This window comes from Martes martes (assembly GCF_963455335.1).
Source record: "Martes martes genome assembly, chromosome: 7".
NCBI lineage: Eukaryota > Metazoa > Chordata > Mammalia > Carnivora > Mustelidae > Martes > Martes martes.
In genome coordinates this window covers 85,601,991-85,625,418 of record NC_137894.1, presented here as the reverse complement: position 1 = coordinate 85,625,418, position 23,428 = coordinate 85,601,991, and the positions used below count along the sequence as shown (strand labels likewise).

At 36.4% G+C, this 23,428-nt stretch overlaps 1 protein-coding gene across 1 annotated transcript in view; it reads right to left on the bottom strand.

The window, feature by feature from the left end:
• Window positions 1–23,428, bottom strand: part of TTC6 (tetratricopeptide repeat domain 6) — a gene marked incomplete at its 3' end in the record, with an annotated part of 209,867 nt that overhangs the window by 136,829 nt on the left and 49,610 nt on the right. Inside the window, exon 2 of the mRNA XM_080809740.1 lies at window positions 2,330–2,422. Within this exon, the coding sequence (XP_080665866.1) occupies window positions 2,330–2,422 (93 nt within the window). The remainder of the gene's footprint in view (window positions 1–2,329; window positions 2,423–23,428) is intronic.

The window sequence follows — 23,428 nt, the reverse complement described above, 5'->3', positions numbered from 1 at the left end:
ATGTTAATTAATTGAATTTAAAATTTTTTAAAAAGAATATTTAAATTGTAAAAAAAAAAAAGAGTTTAAAGTCATCCTGAGACCAGAAAGTTTAAGTACTTTAAAACTTAAAATTTAAGAAAAAAAAATTGTATCTTACCTATCTCTATATCTCAAGTACTTAGTGCATTTATACCATCTCCAATTATTTGTGAACAAGTAAATGAATAAATGAAAGAAAATTATATCAATTTTTTTCCTCTGCTATGTAGTCTTTATTTAGAATATTCATTAAGCAGTATTGTACTTTGTCTCTTGATACATTGGTCTACTCCATACAATGAGTTCCTCAAGGTCAAGAACTGTCTTTTCTATCTTTACATTAACCCTATCTAAAACAAAGCCTACCATGTTGTAAGAAAAGGAATGAATGAATAAACTCTTTGATTTTTTTTAATAAGTATGTGAGGAAATTATTCTCCATGATGATTCAAGAACTATTGTATTTGAAATGGTGGGTACTTAAAGAAAATAAGTTGCATCAAAGAACTAAGAGATCTCTGACCTGTGGCACTGAGATGTTCACAAGTGAGGCTGCCATGCTCTGAGGATAGGATGCAGGCACAACCAGATGACAGCCTGTTAGCCAATGTTCCCCAGATAAATATCAGCCCAGGAAACTTCTAGAAGTCTAAGGGACAGGGAGGATGGACAGATAGAGTTCTGCTCTCTGGCAGAGTGTCTGAAATGAAAGACATCACAGAGGAGCCTTTTTACCATGACCAGGTATCAAGTTAAAAGGTATTTTCTATCTTAAAAAACCAGTGGCCAGGAGTGCCAGGGTGATTCAGTCAGTTAAGCATCTGATTCTCGGTCTCGGCTCAGGTCATGATTTCAGGGTCATGAGATCAAGTCCCAAATAAGGCTCCATGCTCTGTTTGGATCCTGCTTAAGACACCCTCTCCCTCTCCCTCCCCTTGTCCATCCCCCTATGCGCGTACACATGCGCTCTCCTTCTCCTTCTCTCTCTAAAATAAATAAATAAATCTCAGGAGAAAAAAAAAGCCAGTGGCCAGAAAAAGTCCAGTGATTGCTTGTAAATGTTGAAACTGAAAGAATGATTCCCACAGAATTATAAAGAAATCAATATTTTTGTTTAAATCTTTATTTTAAATAGTCAAAATGATGTCTAAGTCAAGTACCTGATATTGGGCCCTTTTCATATTTTCCTGAAAAATGGTATCTTTTGTTATACTTTACATGAATGCAGTAAATGGTTTTAAGTCAAATGGTATTAATGAAAAATTTCTATTTTTCCACACCTGACTAATCTTATATTTTCAGCTTATTATACCCATTGGAAGCTTATACATCAGAGGTTTCAATATCTACCTATAAATGGTGTTCCCTAGAGAAAGCTACCCTAGATGTCAGTTTTAAGTCCAAAACATATGTGGGAAGGCTTCAAAATTGATATATCTACATATTAGCCTTACACATGTGGGGTCCTGGGGTAAGAGATAAGAATACAAAGCAGAAAAAGGCATGGTCTCAATCCAGAAGCATTTCAGACTCTGGTAGTTCAACCAGTTGTAGAAACTCTAACATTATAAGATCCATGGCTTTTGTTGAAAGATTCCATATATTTTCTAATGATAACATATTATGATAAAAATGAAATGTAATCTGAATCTTTTATGTATGTGGACTCATTTTCAGGAACTAAAGGAGCTTGCTATGTAACAATATTTTACAAATCCTTTATAAAGGAAATGATCATGGTGCAATGGTTTGTTTTATGTAAATGTAGATTTCTATACACACGGAGACATGTCCTATCCATAGGGAATATACTCCAGATTGCTTTGAATCCTATAAATACTTTGCCACTGATAGAAGAAAAGGAAGCTTTACTTCTGAAACAAATTTCTATCACCAACAATCCATTATTTCTCTACAAAATTTTTCCCTCATCAATGCTATAAACAATTTTTCTAGCTAAATAAAATATAAGATGATGCTTCTTAGAAGCTAACAACCTTTAATTAATTCTGCAACAACTTTCTGAATATAAATGCCTAGGCCAGAGGAATTGTCAAAATATTTCCCTTCTGGAAAGAGTTTTGGGCCTTAGCTCAGAAAGTCTATGATAGGCAGCAATGGTGAGCCAAAATAGCCAAGACTCCCAGTGTGATATTGGATTCGATGTTCATACGGTTAAACACACCTCTAAAATGAATGAAGGGAGGTCGTTTGTTTGGTTTTTTAACTGTCTAAGTAAGCATTCAAGCAACAAGAGACAAACCACTACTTCAAGATAGGCAAAGAGGATTTTTATTAAAAACTTTACCATTTGAGGTTCCTCAAGATTTATCTGTAATCCTTGCTCTGCTTGCACTTGAGATGGCTTGTGCCAGTACACTTTCCCCATTAAAGATATATCCTTGAAATAGAAAAAAAAAAATTAAAATAATGCCAGTTTTTAACATCATAGAGATATATTATTCAATGCAGTAAAATTCCAGTCATTTAATCAGTGAACAATATATAAAAGAAATTTAAGCTAGGTAATATTATGCAGTAAATAGGAAACATAAAACAAAAGCTACAATGAAAATATTTTATCTATTATTCCAATTTCATGGCTTTTTAAGTTATTGATATCAACAGATATAACATCAGATTTAATCAGACAATTAGGTATAGGTACAGATTTTTTAAAGCACTGTTATTAAACAGCTGTACAAGGAAGATATATTAAAAACTAAAATTGAATCTAACTCAAAGCAAGAAGGAATATGAGTATACTTTAAATTTTGAGTATAACTGTTAATATCGTTTTTATCATTACTAATGCTAATTGCTATGATAAAGTCTCATTCAGCTGAAGTGGTAAGAAGATAGCACACCACAACATCTAACAATAAAGAGAAATAAAGAAACCCAGCTCCTGCCCAAACTGCAAAGTCACAGACCAGGTATCAACAGGCAAGTTACTGTGTTCCTCTTTACCTCAGTTCTATCATCTTTAAAATGGGGATTCAATTCAATTACATGATTTTTGACAGCCCATTTCTCCTCTAGACTTTAATGACATCAATAGCAAGATGTAAACATTCACTGTGCTTTAAAACATTATCTTTTCTTTGCTTCATCAAAAAGATCCAACTTAGGCCATTGGCTTCTACTTCAGCCTTTCTATCACAAATAACTATAAAATTGGACAAAATATAAGAGCAACTCTTTTAGGACTGGGCAATAAGCAGTGTACAACTGTACTGACTAAGATAACAGAAACCAAAAAAGGTTAAGAGGCAAATCAACCCATATTTCTGCCTTTTACAATTTCCAGACCACAACACAAAAAAGAGGAAAACAACACAGAATCCAGGTATCTCACTAAGTTGAAGAAATAGAAATTAGAGTAAGGGGAAGACAAAGAGGGTAGAATTTGTAAGGCATAGTATGGAAAGGAAGGAACAGCATAGAAAAATAGCTCCAGGAATCTGAATCAGGTATTCAAGTGATTGACTGAATACCAATCTGTTCATACAGTAGTGAAACCCATGAGGGCAGACAAAGATAAACTAACCCTCCCTGGGGCAGGGGAGAACAATTACCAAAGAGCTATAACCACAATTCCCAAAGCTCACACAAGACTAGGAATCATCAGTTCTCCCACCAGACATGCTGAATACGTGGTACATTCATTATAAACCTCAGAAGGGTCAGACATTAGTAGTAGTTCTAAATTAGCTCTAGAGCAAAGGCTTCTTAGGACTTTAACAACATTTTTAAAATAATACTTGAAAATATCAAGCTGATCTTCAGGTAGTTTAACAGACTATTTGAACAAACTCCAACACTTTTAGAGGAAGACAACAAAATCTTATATTCCACAATGTAAAATTCACAATGTTCAGCACTCAATCAAATTTTACTAGTCACATGGAGAAGCATAATTATGTAGCACACAACCAGGAGAAAAATCACTAGAAAAAGACCTAGAAATGATAGATATGTTGGAATTAGCAGATAAGGATCTTGAGATTTCTTTATTTATTTATTTATTTATTTTATATATAGAGAGAGAGAGATCACAAGTAGGCAGAGATGCAGGCAAAGGGCGGGGTGGGGGGGAGCAGGCTCCCTGCTGAGCAGAGAGCCCAATGCGGGGCTTGATCCCAGGACCCTGGGACCATGACCTGAGCCAAAGGCGGAGGCTTTAACCCACTGAGCCACCCAGGTGCCCTAGGATCTTGAAATTTCTAATATAAATATTAAAATGTTCAAAGATGTAAATATAATAAGAAACAAATATCAGATATAAAAACAGAATCAAATGGAATATCTAGATAAAACATTATCTGAAATAAAAATTTCACTGAGTGGCATTAATAACAGAGTAAAATTATAGAGGAAAATATTTGTTAACTTGAAGACACAGCAAGAGAAACAACATAAAATGAATCACAGAGAGAAATAAAAACTGAAAAAAATTAATACTCAGTCTAATCTAATATTTAATTAGAGTCCCAGAAAGAGCAGTATGAAGGGAGCAGAAAATACCTATACAAAAATGGCCAAAATTTTCCAAATTTGACGACAACTATAAACCCTTTGACACAAAAATTTCCACGAATTCCAAGCAGAAACACATAAAGAACATGATGCCAACCACATTATAATCAAAATTAAGAAAACTAGTAATAAAGAACAAAAATCTTATTAGCATCCAGAGAAACACTAAGTACAAAGAAACTAATAATTACCGACAGCTAATTACCATAAACTAACATTGCAGGCTTCCTATCATAATTATGTAGGCCAGAAGACAATGAAGAAATGTATTTAGAGTACCCATAATGAAAAAAAAATACCGTCCACATAAAATTCTATATCCAGCAAAAATATATTTCAAAACTGAAGGTGAATCACTTTTTCAGCAAACAAAATGTGTAAAAATGCATTGTCATCAAACCTACAAGAAATGTTAAAGGAAATTCTTTGAGCAAAAGCAAAATGGTATCAGATCAAAACTTGAATGCACACAATGGAAATAAGTAATAGAATGATTTAAATGTGTGTAAATAAAAAAGACATTTTCTCTTTTTAAAGATTTTTTTAGGGGCACCTGGGTGGCTCAGGGGGTTAAGCCTCTACCTTCAGCTCAGGTCATGATCTCAGGGTCCTGGGATCAAGCCCCGTATCGGGCTCTCTGCTCAGCAGGGAGACTGCTTCCCTCTCTGTCTCTGCCTGCCTCTCTGCCTACTTGTGATCTCTCTCTCTGTCAAATAAATAAATAAGATCTTTAAAAAAATAAAAAAATAAAGATTTTTAAAAATATAATGGATGGTTTAAATAAAATTAATAATGTTTTGTTTTATACATAGATATGAAGTATGCATTAATAATAACACAATGATGGTAGAAAGGAAAGGAAATATACTCCTGTTAAAGTTCTTATATCATATGTGAAATGGCATATTATTTATAGGGATATAAGTTAAATATGCACAATGTAAACTTCATAACTCCTACTAAAACAATAAAGAGATAAATAAGCTATTAGTACAAAACAGAATAAAATGCTAGAAAATATAATTAAAAGAAGGCAGGTAAAGAAGGGGAAAAAAACATAAACAAATGTGACAAATAGAAACCAAATACCAAGATAGTAAATATAAACCCAACCTTATCGATAATTACACGTAAATGGCACTCCAGTTAAAAGACAAAGACTGTCACTGCAGAAAAAGACAAGATTCTGCAATATGATTGCTATAGGAAAGAAACCTACTTAAAGTATAAAGACACAAATAGGTTAAAAGTAAAAGGATGAAAGGAGTTATACAAACATTAATCATAGGAAAACTGGATTGGCTATATTAATATCAGAAAAGGCAGACTTCACTTCAAACAAGAAATATTAGCAAAAGATCATTTAATAATATAATAAATAAATAATAATAAATAATATAATAAATAATAATAAATAATAAATAAATAAATAATATAATGATTTAATAAAAGATCATTTAATAATAATACAAGAGTCAAGTCTGTCAGAAGACATAGAAATAGGCACTAATGTCAATGCTTCAAAGGACATTTTTTTAAAAACTAACAAAACTGAAAAGAGAAATAGAAAATTTCATTATTATTGTTAGGAATTTCAAACCAAGACTAACTGGCTCCTGAAACTCAGCTCTTCATAAATATACTAACTAAGGGTGCCTGCGCAGTGCAGTCAGTTAAGTGTCTGACTCTTGGTTTTGGCTCAGGTCATGATCTCAGGGTCCTGGGATCTCAGGGTCCTGAGCTACACACTCCGCATGGAGTCTGTCTGGGATTCTCTCTTCCTCTCCCTCTGCCCCTTCTACTTGTGCTCTCCCTGGCCCCCACTCAAATAAATAAATAATTCTTTAAAAAATAAATAAATAAAATAAATACGCTAACTAAATAGCAAATGTGAAATCCTGCAAAAAAAAATTCTTTACAATCTTTTAGGTTTATAAATATACCATTCAAGTATAAAAACCTGACAATAATGAACACGAAATTCAGGATATTGTTCACAACTGAGGAGGGAGAGATTGATTGGAAAGAGATACAAAGGGTATCTCTACCCAACCTGAAGTGAATATGACAAAAATATTAAATTTTGAAAAATATGAGCAATGAACACAATATTTCATAATAAAGAAATTTCTCAACACATTTCATGTAGGTAATGTACCAATATCAAAGATAGGCTAAAAACATCTTAATAAACCTATAGTTTATCTCACTTGTGAACATAAACACAAAAATACAAATTAAAATATTTGCAAATGAACTTAATCAGCATATTTAGAAACAATAAAACTTGACCAAGGAAATTTTTCCTATAACTTCATGGATGATTCATTACTAGTTTATAAGATTAACAGATTACCACAGAAATTCATGTAATTAACTCAGTAACTGCTGAGGATAACCTTCAACAAAATTCAACACCCATATCTGAGTAAAGAGTAAACAGAAACAGAAAAAAACTTAACCCCACAAGAGATTTTTGCAGATTCCTGCACCAAATATATTTCATAATAAAACATTAGACAGATGAGACCCAATGCAACATGAAAAGAAAGAGTACATGTATAAATAACATAAGGGAGAAAACCAAAATATTATTATTAATAGATTATGTAACCATATTATTGGTGGAAAAAAGAAAGTTAACTGAAAAAAAAACTAGCAGGCCAAAGCATATCTAACAATTCAACAAATAAAATTTCATACTGGCAATAACCAGTTAAGATTGCATTCTTAAAATAAAAATGAGCTACTAATATACAAAATGCAAATCTCAGAAACATTATGCTAAGCAGGAAAAGCCAGGTTAAAATGGCATCAGAATAGCCAAAAATAGCATCTCCAAACCACCCAATAAAGTAAATATAAAGATAAAAATAGATGAAAACTTAAAGTATTTGTCTAGTTAAAGTCCAATGCCTAGGCTTTTCCAAGAAAATTTTTTTTCTTTTCTATGGGTCATACTTCCTTCCTTTATTTGTATGCCTCAGAATTGATTGTTGAAAGGCTTATAGCAACCCAGGGAACACTTATTCAAAGATTACTAATGGATGTCAATAAGAACAGTGAGTATTTTTAGTGTTTTAACTTGCCCTCTTCCCATAATCTGCTATCCAGCTAACCAGTAACCTTGAAAAATAAAGATAACAATAAAATAAATATTTTAGTAACTTTCAGCTACGTGAATGTGTATTGGTTATTTAGGGTCAGTCTCAACCTATCACTAGTGATGTTATCAACTGGAAACGCCTGTGGGGAACCACCTGGGCCCACACTATTTGTGGTAGGTCCCCACAGAATTTCCCAAGCCACAGCAAATGTTACGGCTGGACCAGTCCTATAGTTCTTATTATGAATATAAAATGTACCTCAGCAACAACTATCAGGGAACTTTGAAACAATAAGGTTCACTACTCCTGAGTTCTAAAGGGTACATGGCATGCCCATGACCACACAGTGAGTTTGTGAGGATAGAGCGAGGGAGAGAGAGCAAGTGCATGGACCTGGTTCTGACTTCATTGGAATTGAGGGTGGGATGCCCAGGGTTTAGCAGGTTCACACCTTATCAGTGAATTTAAAATATAAGTGTGGCAATTAAAGCACAGGAAGGAAAATGCAAGCAGCAATCAGTCGAATGATTATCTAGGCAACCAGAACTTTCAAAAAATAAAGGAACTTCATGAGAAGGGTATCCTTCTTTATCTAGTTGTGTGGTTGGCAATGTGTTTATTCAAGATTGATGTCTTTGAAATAGATTCCTCAGCAATCAAAAACTTAACATCAGGTACTTACATTATAATCAAAAAAAGCCAATTGTCAGGTGCCTATTCTACATTGATATGCACACCACGGGCTGTACACATGCTCAGAAGAGACTAGAAGAGACTAGAAGCCTTAAGTCTCACCTCTGACAACACTGCGGTTCCAGGCAAGCTGGAAGTTAGAACTAATGCAGTATTGTAAATTGCCTGAGTACTAGGGTATGTCCCAACACACAAAAGAATCCCTCAGCAAAATCTGAGAGACACTCATTCCAGGCATTTAAGAAAATCTATATTCAATTATTACCTGACCATTAAGCTAACCAACCAGAGACTTCAGCAGCCACATGCAATAAAGAAGAGACTTTACAAAATTAGTTCAAGAAAGTCATTAATTCTTTAAATGACAACAATAAAAATAAGACCAACAGAAAACAGCAATAATAACAAACCCTGGGGGAAAAGAAGGATCTTATTTTCACAATTATCACATTACATAATTTTAAATGTCCAGTTTAGGGGTACCTGGGAGGCTCAGTCAGTTAAGTCTCTGCCTTTGGCTCAGGTCATGATCCCACGGTCCTGGGATTGAGCCCCACATTGGCCTCCCTGATCAGCAAGGAGTCTGCCTCTCCCTCTCCTTCTGCCCCATCCCCCCAGGCTCATGCTCTCTCTCAAATAAATAAATAAAATCTTTAAAGAAAAAGATTTTATTTATTTATTTGAGAGAGAGAGAGAGAGCACAAGTAGGCAGAGCAGTAGGCAGAGGGAGAGGGAGAAGCAGGCTCTCTGCTGAGCAGGGAGCCTGATGCGAGGCTTGATCCCAGGACCCTGGGATTATGACCTGAGCTGAAGGCAGCCACTTAAATGATTGAGCCACCCAGGCACCCCAAATAAAAAAAAGTTTTTTAAAGATTTTATTTATTTGACAGAGAGACACCAAGAGAGGGAACACAAGCAGGGAAAATGAGAGGGAGAAGCCGGCTTCCCACTGAGAGGAAGCCCAATGCGGGCCTCGATCCCAGGACCCTGGGATCATGACCTGAGCTGAAGGCAGACACATAACAACAGAGCCACCCAGGTGCCCCCCAATAAAATCTTTTAATAAATAAATAAATGTTCAGTTTATAACAACAACCAAGAAAATATGACACATGCAAAAAAATAAAAAAGCATATAGCTCAACATAGGAAACAAGACAATCAATAGAAACTGTCTTTTACAACTATCATATGATCTCCCTGATATGAGGAAGTAGAGATGCAATGTGGGGGGTTTGGGGGGCAGGAAAAGAATAAATGAAACAAGATGGGATCAGGAGGGAGACAAACCGTAAGAGACTCTTAATCTCACAAAACAAACTGAGGGTTGCTGGGGGGAGGGGGTGTCGGGAAAGGGTGGTGGGGTTATGGACATTGGAGAGGGTATGTGCTATGGTGAGTGCTGTGAAGTGTGTAAACCTGGCGATTCACAGACCTCTACCCCTGGGGCTAAAAATACATTAAATGTTTATAAAAAAAAATTTAAAAAATTATTTAAAAAAAAAAAAGAAAAGAAACCATCTTTTAGAAAGCCCAGAGATTGGCCCTATTACACAAACACTTTAAGTCACTTTTTAAAATATGTTAAAAGAGCTAAAAGAAATCATGTCAAAACAAATGAAGGGAAAGTATGATAGTAATTTCTCATCAAATATATAATATCAATAAAGAACTAGAAGTTATGAAATGAACCAAATAAAAATTCTAGAATTGAAAAGTTCATTAACTGAAATGAAAAATTCCATAGAGGTGCTCAGTGGTAAAAGTGAACAGATATAGAAGAAAAAAATAGTGAGCTTGGAAACAGATCAACTGTGTTATCTAAATTGAAGAACAAAAAGAAGAAAGAAGAAACTTCAACAGAGCCTTAGAGACCTGTAGGACATCATCAAACAAAATGGCAGTCTCAGAGGAAGAGGGAAGTACAGAAAGGATGCCAGTAGGAATAATGGCAGAAAACTTCCCAAAGAACTCTGTATATCTCCTTTGCAGTGGGAATCACATACATACCCCACTCAGAAAACATACCACACATATATTTATGTTCTGGAAAAATTATTTGACAATGCAATTAACAGCTCCAAAGTGGAAAGTTAAAATATAAAAAATAAATAAGTAGAGGTGATATGCAATGCCACTGTTTAAAAATAAGTAATAATCTAAATAATTTTAAAATGACTCACAAAATCGAGTATGAATGTCAGGAATTCTGTTTAAAAAGACAAGTAAACTATTAAACCTGATCCATGAAAAAGTAAAACATTTGATCAGACCTGTAACAAGTAGAGAGATTGAATCAATAATCAAAAACCTCCTTACAAAGAAAAGCCCAGGACTGGAAGGCTTCCCTGGTGAATTCTACCAAACATTTAACAACAATCCTTCTTAAACTTATACAAAATATGAAAGAGGAGGGAACACTTCCTAAGTAATTCTACAAAGCCAGCATAATTCTAATATCAAAGCCAGATAAAGACACTGCAAGAAAAGAAAACAATAGGCCACTTTCCTTATAAATGTAATAAATGGATGTGGAGGTAACAGGTAAGAATAAAAAAAAAATGCTTCATTTAACTTTAGGAAATACATGATTTCATAAGCCAAATAAAAAAAATATATAGTAAAAGAGTTGCTTCAGTTAAACATAGGAAATTTATCAATTTATAAGTCAAAAAAAGAGAAACATATAATCATATCCATGGTAGTCTCCAGTGAAAAATCACACGGAAGGCAGCATGATAAGGTGGTTGAGCACACATGCTCTATAGTCCAATTGCTTGGATTCAAGTCTTGACTGTTACTTTAGCCCCAAAAGAATCTGTTGCAAAAGTATTAGAAATAATGTTATTTAGCAGTAAATCCACTACAAAAAAACAAATTTAGGAATTGAGAAAGGCAGCGGGAGGTGCCTGGCTGGCTGAGTCAGTAGAGCATGTGACTCTTAATCTTAGGGTTGTGAGTTAAGTCCCACATTGGGCATGGAGCCTACTTTAAAAAAATAAAAATGAGAAAAGGAACAAAATCACAAAAGCAACAAAAAATTATAAACTACCAAAACAGTGCCTTAAGAAATGTGAGAAAAACTAAAAAAAAAAAAAACTTTACCAAGATACAAAGGTGGACTTGAATCAAAATCTTGGATTTGGGACTAAGGAAAAAAACCACAGAAAATTTTTAAAAGAAATATAATTATAGTAGTCCCTACTTATCCATAGGGGATATGATCTAAGATGCCTAAACCATGGATAGTACCTAGATATATATATTGTTTCCTATACAGATATACCTATGATAAAACTTAATTTATAAAGTAGGGACAGTAAGAGATTATCAGCAGTTACTAATCATAAAATAGAGCGATTATAACAATATACTGTAATAAAAGTCATGTGTATATGGTCCCTGTCTCTGTCAAAATATCTTACTATACTGCACTCACCTTCTTGTGATGAGATGATAAAAGATCTATGTGATAAGGTGAAGTGAGGTGAACGACATACGCACTGAGATCCAGCATTAGGTTACCACTGTCCTTCTGACAATACGTCAGAAGGAGGATCATCTGCTTCTGGACTGTGGTTGACTGTGGGTAATTGGAACTGCAGAAAGCAGTCCCAAAGATAAAGGAACTACTGTTGTCTTTTGCTTAACATGTATGATTAATTCTATCTTGTCTCCCTGGGTCAGAAACGACAATGTGTAACATATTTCTCCATCTCTCACATGGTCTGTCACAGTGTTGAGCAAATTTTTAGAAGCCAGGAGCAACTTGACAATCCTGGATATATTTTTTATGTGTTTCACAGAGCAGTTTCTACCTCTGGTGTCTTAGAACCCAGAATGCTAGAGCTGGAAGGAATTTGAAAGATCAGTGAAGTCTGAAGGAAGCCCGAATTTCAGCCACTGAAACCAGAGCTCTGAGCCCCAAAGTGCACTGTGTAGTATTCAAAACAAACAGAGTCCATGGTCTTTCCCCTAAACTGCTTCAAGCAGATGGACCAGCAACAGAAGCAGCTGTGTCTCTCTGGCCTGTTAGGCAGGCTCAGTATTTTTTCAATCATCTTCAAAAGAAGAGAGATGGGGAGAGCAACTTCCCACCCCCACCCCCCACTCTTCCTCATGCAATCCAGGTTCTCCCCAAAGTACACTGGCTGCAAAGACGTGGACCAAAACAGTGTTTTTAACACATACCCTTTTATGATTTCATCAGCACTTATTCAAGGTGCCCTGCCTTTAAATAACTTACTATGAAGTTCAAGTTTCAGAAAGAAGGAAAGAAAAGACATTTTTATGGCCCTAAACAAATACTTGTCCACACAGGTTATTCTTCTGAGAAATTGCCCTGATTTGCATTGACTTTTTCTTGCTTCCCACAGGCAAAACCCTGCCGGCATTGGCCTGTAGAATCCTGCTTACAGGCCCAAGAATGTGTCAAGGCTGCTTTGCAATCATTCTCAACCACATCTGACTTTTTCTTTTTAACATTTTATATGATTGTTCTGAAAGGCTGGACCCTGTATTCAGTAAACTGTCAGTTCTAAAAAACATGATTAAAAAAAACAGGAATCTGAATGGCTGCCATATAAATTTAAATTTCAAAATTGCTACAGACACTATCTATAACTGAATGTGTTGGTATCTTTTCCACAATGTCTGAACAGAATATAGTAAAATCCTTAAGCCTATTTAAAAAAAAAACTACAAATATTTCCAGAATCACTGTGTTTCAAGTAGATGTATACTTTTTATATCACTTTTCTGATAGGTGCCCCATGATACAAAACTATATAGAACTTTTAGAAAAAGGTTATTGAAACATTCATGAAAAGCTTGTTAAATTCAGGATGTCCAAAACAGATGTAATCAGAAAAATATTTCCAGAATATGATCAAGCCTGCAGTCAAACAATGCACTATCCTTTACTCCTCAATATTTATACCAAGGAAGGCAACACAAATCTGGGCTTTTTCTTTCAGAAACCTATAGATAAATATTAGTGACTATGCCTGCTTCTAGGTTATGGTATCTACCATATTACATATGACATTCCTTTGAATTTAGCTCTGACTATTTGGTGAATTAGGACGAGCTATGTGACCACCATTTTGCTACAGTGCTTTAGGGCCAGGAATCCAAGAGAAATATGAAGCAAGGTTCTTTTCCTCAAGAAGTTTACTATTTAATTAGGGAAATTAAAATAACAGCCTAGAAATAATATGTCTTTAATCCCAAGCAATGTATTCAAGCAAGCATAATTATTATGTGTAGGATCCAAGTTCAACAGGGATTCATTCAGTTTATAAAGAGAGATGAGGATAAAAGTATAAATACCAAAATAGGCACCAGTTCCAATTATGCCACTGAAAAACAAATTTGGGGAAGAGATCAATTGATTTTTGGGCTAGGAGCAGAGAAAGAGGGAAGGAAGAACAGTGGTTCTCATTTCGTATCTTAATATAAGACCACCTGAATAATTATGTGCCTGTGTCAGTTGACTTTGAAATTCTTATACCTCTTTTGTTTATTCAGTCAACAGGAATTTGTAATACTAAAACTTCCAAGACACAATCTGAAGAAGGATAAAAATATTTTTCTTATGCTTTCTCAAATGACACTAAATCTAGGAAACTCTTACTAGTTTTTACTGTCTCTAAATCAAATAATAAGTTCAATTAATTTTCTTAAATATCTTCTACTGTAAAATTATTCAGAAAATTTAAAACTCAACAAGTTAACATACAACTAACCTATCCTAATATTCAACAAAAACATTTGCAGTAATAGCTGCAGATCTTATTACAAAAAAGCTCAGGTAGCCGTGTCCAAGATGGTCCCCAGTGGTTTCCAGCTCCTGGTATTCATGCCCCTGAGTAGTCCCCTCCTCAGTGAATAGGGCTAACCTGTGTAATCAGTAATATATAGCAGAAATGATAGTGTATGGCTATGTCATAAAAGATACTGCAACTTCCACGTTGCTCTCTCTTAAGATCACTCACTCTAGGAGAAACCAACTATTGTGTTAACACTCAAGCAGGCCAATGAAGAGGCCACATGGTAAGAAAGTGAGATCTCCTGCCAACTACCAGCACCAAATTGTCAGTCCTGTGATTGAGATCCTTCAGCCCTAGTCAAGTCTTCAAATAATGGCAGCCCCAACAAGATCTTGATGACAACCCCATGAGGAACCTCAAGCCAGAATCACAGTTAAGTGGCTCCTGGATGCCTGAACCACAGAAACTATATGAAATAACAAATGTTCATTATTTCAAGCTGCTAAGGTTTGGGGTAATTTGTTGCAAAGAAATAAATAACTGAAAAAGGTTCTAAAGGTAAAACTCTAGCTCTTCAGGTATTTCATGATATTTCCTAGAGAACCTAAAATCTTAAAATCACATACCAATTACCATTTATTTAGGCAAGTATGTGTTTTCTTCATTATTACCTTTATAACATAATTTTTATTAGCTTTTTTGCTTAAGAAAGTCCATTAAAAAGTGAAATATTTAGTGCTGGATTTTTAATCAAAACAAAAATATGTGCATTAACAATATATACAGGGAGATACTTAATATCCTTGTTTGTCCCACATAATTATTCCACATACATTATGAAATATCATCATCTAACATTTCATTACATATGTCAGCAACTTTAAAAGACATATGCCATTTCACCTCACCCCTGTCAAAATAGCTAAAATCAACAACACAAGAAAAAAACAAGTGTTAGCAAGGATGTGGAGAAAAAGGAACACTTGTGCACTGTTGGTGGGAATGCAATCTGGTGCAGACACTCTGAATAACAGTATGGAGGTTCCTCAGAAACTTAAAAAGGGAACTACCCTAAGATCCAGCAATCTCACTATTGGGTAAAGAATACAGAAACATTAATTCAAAGGGATACACACACCCCTATGTTTATAGTTGCATTCTACAATAGCCAAGATATAGAAGTGGTCCAAGTGTCCATCAACTGATGAATGGATAAAGAAGATGTAGTATATATAAAATGGAACATTATCCAGCAATAAAAAAGAATGAAATCTTGTCATTTGCAATGTGGATTGAGCTAGAGAGTATAATACTATGTGAAATAAGTAAAAAAAAAAAAAAAAAAGGCAAATACCATAATGATTTCACTCATACATGAATTTAAGAAACAAAACAAAGGGAAAAATTGAGAGAGAGAAAGAGAGAAACCAAGAAACAGACCCTTAGTTATAGAGAATAATCTATGGTTACCAGAGAGGAGGTGGATGGGGGGTGGGTGAAATAGATGATGGGGATTAAGGAATGCACTTGTGATGAGCACAAGATGATGTATGGAAGTGTTGAATCAATATATTGTACCCCTGAAACTAATATAACACAATAGGTTAACTAACTGAAATTAAAATAAAAACTTCTTTTTTTTTTTAATTTATTTATTTTGACAGACAGAGATCACAAGTAGGCAGAGAGGCAGACAGAGAGAGAGGCGGAAGCAGGCTCCCCGATGAGCAGAGAGCCCGATGCAGGGCTCGATCCCAGGACCCCGGGATCACGACCTGAGCCAAAGGCAGAAGCTTTAACCCACTGAGCCACCCAGGTGCCCCAAAATAAAAACTTCTTAAAAAGACACATCCCATGAATCATTGCTACAGTCATTGTAAAAACTACTGAATCACAGAGAAATGAAGAGCTTACTAGAAGCAGATGTCATAAGCCCACACCAAAATAGGGGTTCAAAGCCAATGAAGGAAATTCTGTAAGTCCCGTAACACAAGTCTATGAATAATAATATCTAATCTATTCTTATACTCTGTTCTTATATTCACAAACACTTTCATTGGTTAAGATGAAGAATAACTAATATCACCAATAAAGGAGAATTCATTATCAGCCTTCAGTCACCCTTTCTCCACACTAAATTCCAGCTCCTCCAAAATTTTCTTGTATAGATCAGGGAATAGAAATGATAAATTTTCAGAAGAACCCATAAGAATATTCTTGAACCCTCCTAATCTCACACATGATTTAATAACAAATAAGTACTTCAATAATAAAATTCAGGTCTCCAAGAGTAAGCATTACTTTCATTTGTATCATTCAACAAATATTTATTTAAGGAATGACTACTAAGTCCAAAGAATTATGCTGGATAATGTGAGGAATAAAAAGGCACAAGATAAATAATCTTGTCTCCAGGTTGTTTATGATCTGATAGGACAGATTCAGCATTCATATGATCCATCCTACCAAAAATAGAAAGACAAGTAGGACTTGATTCTGATCACTTAGGTATTCACAGCCTGGACAAACATATATACTGGTGTGTACATAAATAACAATAATATATGACATAAAAGACACAAAAAGTAAATTTGCCCCATGGAGTTGGAGAAGAGGGCAAATTAAATAGATTTAAAATAGAAGGCAGTATTGCCATAAAAATAGGCCTTAAGAGAAAGGTAGTAGTTAAAATTGCCCAGTAATGCAAAAGGCATTTCATGTGAAAAAAGACTCCTTGGTTATATTTTCAAGTCCTTTCTCTTCCCGCAGGGGAAGTACACATATGCCCCTTTCTGCAGATAGGTAAGGTGAGGATGGAAGGTATCTTCCTATTTGTCCCTTCACTCTCTACACCTAGGTCTACTTCCAAAGAGTGGTGATGAACCCTACGTCTGTGCATACTTGCTTCTCTCAAATAGCTGTACTGATGATTCCAATTTAAAGGGGAAAATCATTCTATTCATTTGATTTCTGTTAAGTTGTGATAACTTGTCCTTAATTTCCTATGTCCTTAATTTCCCTCCTCTCACTTTTTAAACCAATAAAGTTCATCTCTGGGTGGATGCAAAGAGTTTATCCAGGTCTTCAAGTGATTTGACCAGTGTTCTCAGTTGGGAGCATCAGAAACAGACTCTTCTCATATAGGTGGCATTGAAAGGCTGGCAAGACTCATAGAGTGGGAGTGGGAGAGAAACCAAAGGAGTCACAGGACTAAGAAGCAGGAAGCATCATAATAATGTTATAGCAAGAATAGAGTTGCCAGCCTTCTTCGTGACACAGGGCTCAAAATGAATCTTTACAATCCCTTTCTCAAGCAGACATGGTATGTTCAGGAAGTTTTAAAAGTGTAGTGGATGGCTGGTGTGTCAAATCATACTAACGGCCTCAATTCTTTCCTCTCACTCTTTTCCATATAAACTTTCGGTTTTCCCATAAAGAAGCAAAGCATATTTTCCTATCTCTTGACTCTAAATTCATCTATGTGACTTGCTTTGGCCAATAAAATGAGGCAGAAGTAACGATATGCCAATTCTGAATTTAGGGCTCAAGAGCTCTTGCATGTTGTTCTCTTGAGCTTCTGTTGTCACTATAAGGAAGGTATGCCTGGGGGCACCTGGATGACTCAGTCAGTTGAGCGTCTGACTCTTTATTTTGGCTCCAGTCATGATCTCATGGGTCCTGGGATCAAGCACCTTGTCAGGCTCTGTGCTCAGTCAGGAATCTGCTTGAGATTCTCTCCCTCTGCCTCTCCCCTCATTCATGTGCTCTCTCTCTCTCTCTCTCTCAAATAAATAAATCCTTTAAAAAAAAGGGGGGGGATGCCTTGTCAAACCAATGGTTCCAGGGTAAGAACACACGTGGAAGTGCCTGGTCCATATATTGGTTCCAGAGGGGAGACACATGAAATAAAGTTGCCCTACCTAAAGTCTCCAGCTGAGCCAATGACACATAAACAAGCCAACCGACCCACAGACACATGTGCAAGCCCAGCCTAAATCAGCTGATTCCAGCCAATCCACAGATGTGAGAGCTATAATAATACTGTCTTAAGCCACTGGGTTTGGGGTTTTGTTTGTTACACATCATTAGCTGACTGATACATCTGATAAATGCCATTAGATGGCAAAGGAAAAGTATTAAGCTAGTAAGATCAAATCATGAAAAACCCTCTATGCTATGTTTTGGAGTTGGACCCTATCCTGTGGTTAGTAGGGATCCAACCAAATTTTAAATGAGAAAATAACAAATTACTAGTATTTGGTGAAGGGGTAAGAACTGGAATTTTTTCCAAGTGAATGTTGATGAGGGTTTAATTTAATGTACAGTCAGTATAAATAAGGAGAAGGTTTAAAAAAATATTCCTTATTGGGGTACCAGAATGGCTCAGTCTGTGGAGCATCTGACTCTTGATACTCCTGATTTTAGCTCAGGGCATCATCTCAGAGTCATGGGACTGAGCTCCACATCAGTATCCATGATAGCCATGGAACCTGCTTGGGATTCTCTCTCTTCCCCTGCCCCTGCTCATGTGTTTGCACTCGTGCTCTCTTTCTTTCTCTTTCTTTAAAAAAAGGGGAAAAAAAAGAATATTTCTTAAGGCTATTATTACAGTTCAAAGGAAAAGAGTAATAAAAATAACCCTCAAGGTGCGCCTGGGTGGCTCAGTGGGTTAAAACCTCTGCCTTCGGCTCAGATCATGATCCCAGGATCCTGGGATTGAGTCCCGCATCAGCCTCTCTGCTCAGTGGGGAGCCTGCTTCCTCCTCTCTCTCTGCCTGCTTCTCTGCCTACTTGTGATCTCCGTCTGTCAAATAAATAAATAAAATCTTAGAAAAAAAAATTACCCTCAAGTTTTTGATATATAGATAGTCACATCTTGAATCTAAATGGGATTCAGATATATTTAAACATGTCTGGCAAAGTTTAATAGGGTAGACTTCCCAAAATCTCATTTGCATAAATATGAAGAGTTACTTGGGGAATGAAGAAAAAACCCAAGGAATGAGAGATCCAGACATGATGCATAGAACCCCATAAGAAAGCCTTGGTCTTCTGAGAGAGGTGACAATTCTGTTTCTCAAATTTGTCTTCTGGTCCAACCCAGTGGAACTCATGTCTGATGCATAGTAGTTATGTGATGGGGGTTGGAAGGTACACCAGAAAATGGGGATGGATGCTATAAGTAAACAATAGAAGAATTAACTAACTTAACACATCCCACTAAGGGATGAAGAAGAGTCCTCCTCCCCCAACCCAATCCTCTTGCCCTAATCAGGGCTGACTTATCCAGTAGACTCAGTGCTGGGGGGAGCCAGGCATGATATTAGAAGGACCTACAAAGATGTTTTCACTTTAATTCTTTTAAAATCAGAAGAAAAAATAAATGTAATAGTGGTGAACATGTGATAATAAACTCAGCCTTTAATATTTCCTATAGCATAAGCATCCAAAGGCCAAAGTATGTAGGGGATACAAAAGGCATAATGCAGCTCTGGCACTACCACAATGTAACTCTGGAACCCTGAGAGCCCTGAACTATGGTGGAGATTACCAGGATGGGGGTTGGATAATTGTCCTTCCCCCCACCTAGCCTCACAGGAGACATGAGTAGTAAATCACAAGGCAAAAGGTGGACAGGGAATTTAGCAGACTGAAAACTAAGGAGTTGGGGTATCTTTTCTTAATTCCTCTCCCCATCTGTCCTAAGGGAGATTCTGCCCCACAACAAGGCATCCCATTAGCAGTTATGACAAGAAAGCCACCACCTGAGAGAAACAAGAAATCAAGTAGCTTGAACAGGCACTCCACCTGCACTGCTTGAGAAAAGGGCTGTGTGGTGATAGGCACTAGAGAATTAAGACTATCAGATATAATCTTTAAATTAGTGGTTTTCAACTTTTTAAAAGCAGAATTCTTTTGTCAATTTGTTTAACAAACTCAATACTTGGAGCTTCAGCCTATAAAGTAGATCAATAGGAAATGTTGCAGTAGGGTAAGTGCTGATGGGAGGACCAGTGTCCTGCCCACTCAGTCCTTCACCCCTCCCCATAGGACCTCAAGATGCTCTGGAACTCCAGAAATTGTTGCTTGTACTAAGTTAATAATATACACAGGCTCATCTAAGAATAAATTTACATCTGGAACTCATTTCATTTGTAAATCGCTTTGTAATCAAGTGCTCATTTAGCTCCCAAAGAGTTAACTAGTTACTTGGGGAAAAGGGGAAGAAAAAAAATAATCCATTTAAACCAAGGCTCTGGGGGAGGGGGCCAAGATGGCAGAGGAGTAGCAGACTGAAATGACATCAGGTTCCAGGAGTTCAACTAGATAGTTATCGAACCATTCTGAACACTTACAAACTCAACAGGAAATAGAAGAGGAGAAGAGCAGCAATTCTAGGAACAGAAAATCAACCACTTTCTGAAAGGCAGGGCATGCGGAGAAGTAAATCCAAAGCGACAGGAAGATAGACCGCAGGGGGAGGGGCTGGCTTTTGGAAAGCAGTGGAGCAGTGGAGCACAAAATCAGAACTTTTGAAGTCTGCTCCACTGAGGGACAGTCACTCCAGAGGCTAAACAGGGGTGGAGCCCTCATGGGGACAGTGTAGTCTCAGATCCTGCAGCATCACAGAAAGATCGAGGGTTCTGAGTGTATCAGAGCACCCAGGTATTGGAGCGGGGAAGCCGACTACAGAGACAGAGCTGCAGAGTGAGCTTTCAGACCAGGGTTATCTTAAACCATGATCCAAGGCACAGTCGGACCACTGCTCTTCGAGCAGGGTCCCCACAAGTGGCAGATCCCGAGGAACCCCTCCTTCCTCCTTCAGGAGGAATGGTGCAGGAATGAGTGGAAGAAATCTGCTGGGCTTGGAGACTCCAAACAAGTCTGTGTGCCAGAGATAGAAACACTCAGTCATAGGCTGGGTGAGCACAGAGCGTGGCCAGAGACCAGGGAGACGGGAGTGATTGACTGCTTTTCTCTGAGGGTGCACTGAGGAGTAGGGCCCCAAGTTCTCGACTTCTCCAGGCCGGAGACTGGGAGGCTGCCATTTTCATACCCGTTCTACAGAGCTCTACAGAAAGTGGTCAAGGAACAAAAGCTCCTGAGAGCGAACCTGAGCAGATTAGTTATCCTGGCCCCTGGCAAGGATGGTGAAATTCCAATTCAGGCAAACACATTTCAGACTCACTGCAACAGGCCTCTCCCCCAGAAGATCAGCAAGAACATCCAGCCAAGACCAAGCTCACCGATCAAAGAGAACAGAGGAACTCCAGACCTAGGTGAAAGCAATGCATAGAGTTCATAACTTTTCCCCCATGATCCTCTAGTCTTGAAAAAGTTAACTTTTTTGTTACTTTATTTTTTTCCTTATTCTATTTTTTAAACTTTTCCTCTTCCCTCTTTTAACATTTTTTAACTAGTTTAACTCAATAATACCTTTCTTTTAAAAAAATCCTTTAACCCTTCATTGTTATAGCCATATTTATTCCCTCATTGTATTTAACCTTATTTTTTATATACATATAGGGTTTTTTTCTTTAAAATTTTGGGATACAATTTCTTCTAATAGATCAAAATATACCCTAAATCTAGCACATGGCTGTGTTCTAGTCTCCAGTCTGAACACATTCTCCCCTCCTTTTTTTTCTTTTATTTTCACAACCAACTTATCAACTTCTTTTTAGATTTTTTTTAAATTTTCATCTTTACAGTCATATTCTATCACTTCATCACGTACACCCTTATTTTTCTATATATATAAGTTTTTCTTTCTTTAAAATTTTGGGAGGTAGTTTCTTCTAAGAGACAAGAATACACACAGAATCACCTAGGTGTGGGGGGGCACCTGGGTGGCTCAGTGGGTTAAAGCCTCTGCCTTCCGCTCAGATCATGATCTCAGGGTCCTGGGATCAAGCCCCACATCTGGCTCTCTGCTCAGCAGGGAGCCTGCTTTCTCCTCTCTCTCTGCCTGCCTCTCTGCCTACTTGTGATCTCTCTCTTCTCTGTCAAAAAATAAATAAAATCTTTAAAAAAAAAAAAATCACCTAGGTGTGGCTATACTCTACTCACAGTCTATATATATATAGATATAGATACATAGATAGATATAGATATATATAGATAGATAGATAGATATAGATAGATATATAGAGATATAGATATATATATAGATATAGAGATATATCTATAGATATATAGAGATATATATAGATACATATGCTTTTTTATTTTTATTTCTTTCTCACCCCTTTGTTCTCCTTCTGGTTTGGGGTCTCTTCTGATTTGGTTAGCATACTTTTTTCTGGGGTCTTTATCATACCTTTAGTATTTTATTCTCTTGTTCATATCTCTTATCTGGATAAAATGACAGGGAGGGAAAAACTCACCACAAAAAAAAAAGAACAAGAGACGGTACCAACAGATAGGACCTAATCAATATAGACGTTGGTAATATATCAGATCCAGAGTTCAGAATGATGATTCTCAAGGTGCTAGCTGGTCTTGAAAAAGGCATGGAAGATATTAGAGAAACACTTTCTGGAGAAATAAAATCCTTTCTGGAGAAATAAAAGAACAATAATCTAACCAAGCTGAAATCAAAAAAGGTACTAATTAGGTACAATAAAAAATGGAGGCTCTTACTGCTAGGATAAATGAGGCAGAAGACAGAATTAGTGATATAGAAGACCAAATGATGGAGAATAAAGAAGCTGAGCAAAACAGACACAAACAACTACTGGACCATGAGGGAAGAATTCAAGTATAAGTGATACCAAAAGAAGAAACAATATTAGAATAATTGGGATTCCAGAAGAAGAAGGAAGAGGGCGGTGCAGAAGGTATATTGCAGCAAATTACTGTAGAGAATTTCCCTAATATGGCAAAGGAAGAAGCATCAAAATCCAGGACACAGAGAACACCAAAATCAATAAAAATAGGTCCACATCCCATCATCTAATAGTAAAACTTACAAGTCTTAGTGACAAAGAGAAAATCCTGAAAGCAACTCCAAACAAGAAGTCTGTAACATACAATGGTAAAAATATTAGATTGGCAGTAGATGTATCCACAGAGACCTGGCAGGCCAGAAAGAACTGGCATGATATATTCCAGAGCACTAAATGAGAAAAACGTGCAGCCAAGAATACTATATCCAGCGAGGCTATTATTGAAAATAGAAGGAGAGATTAAAAGCTTACAGGACAAACAAAAATAGAAATGAGGTGCAAACGCCAAACAGCCCAACAGGAATATTGAAGAGGTCCTCTAAGCAAAGAGAAAACTAACCAAAGGGTAG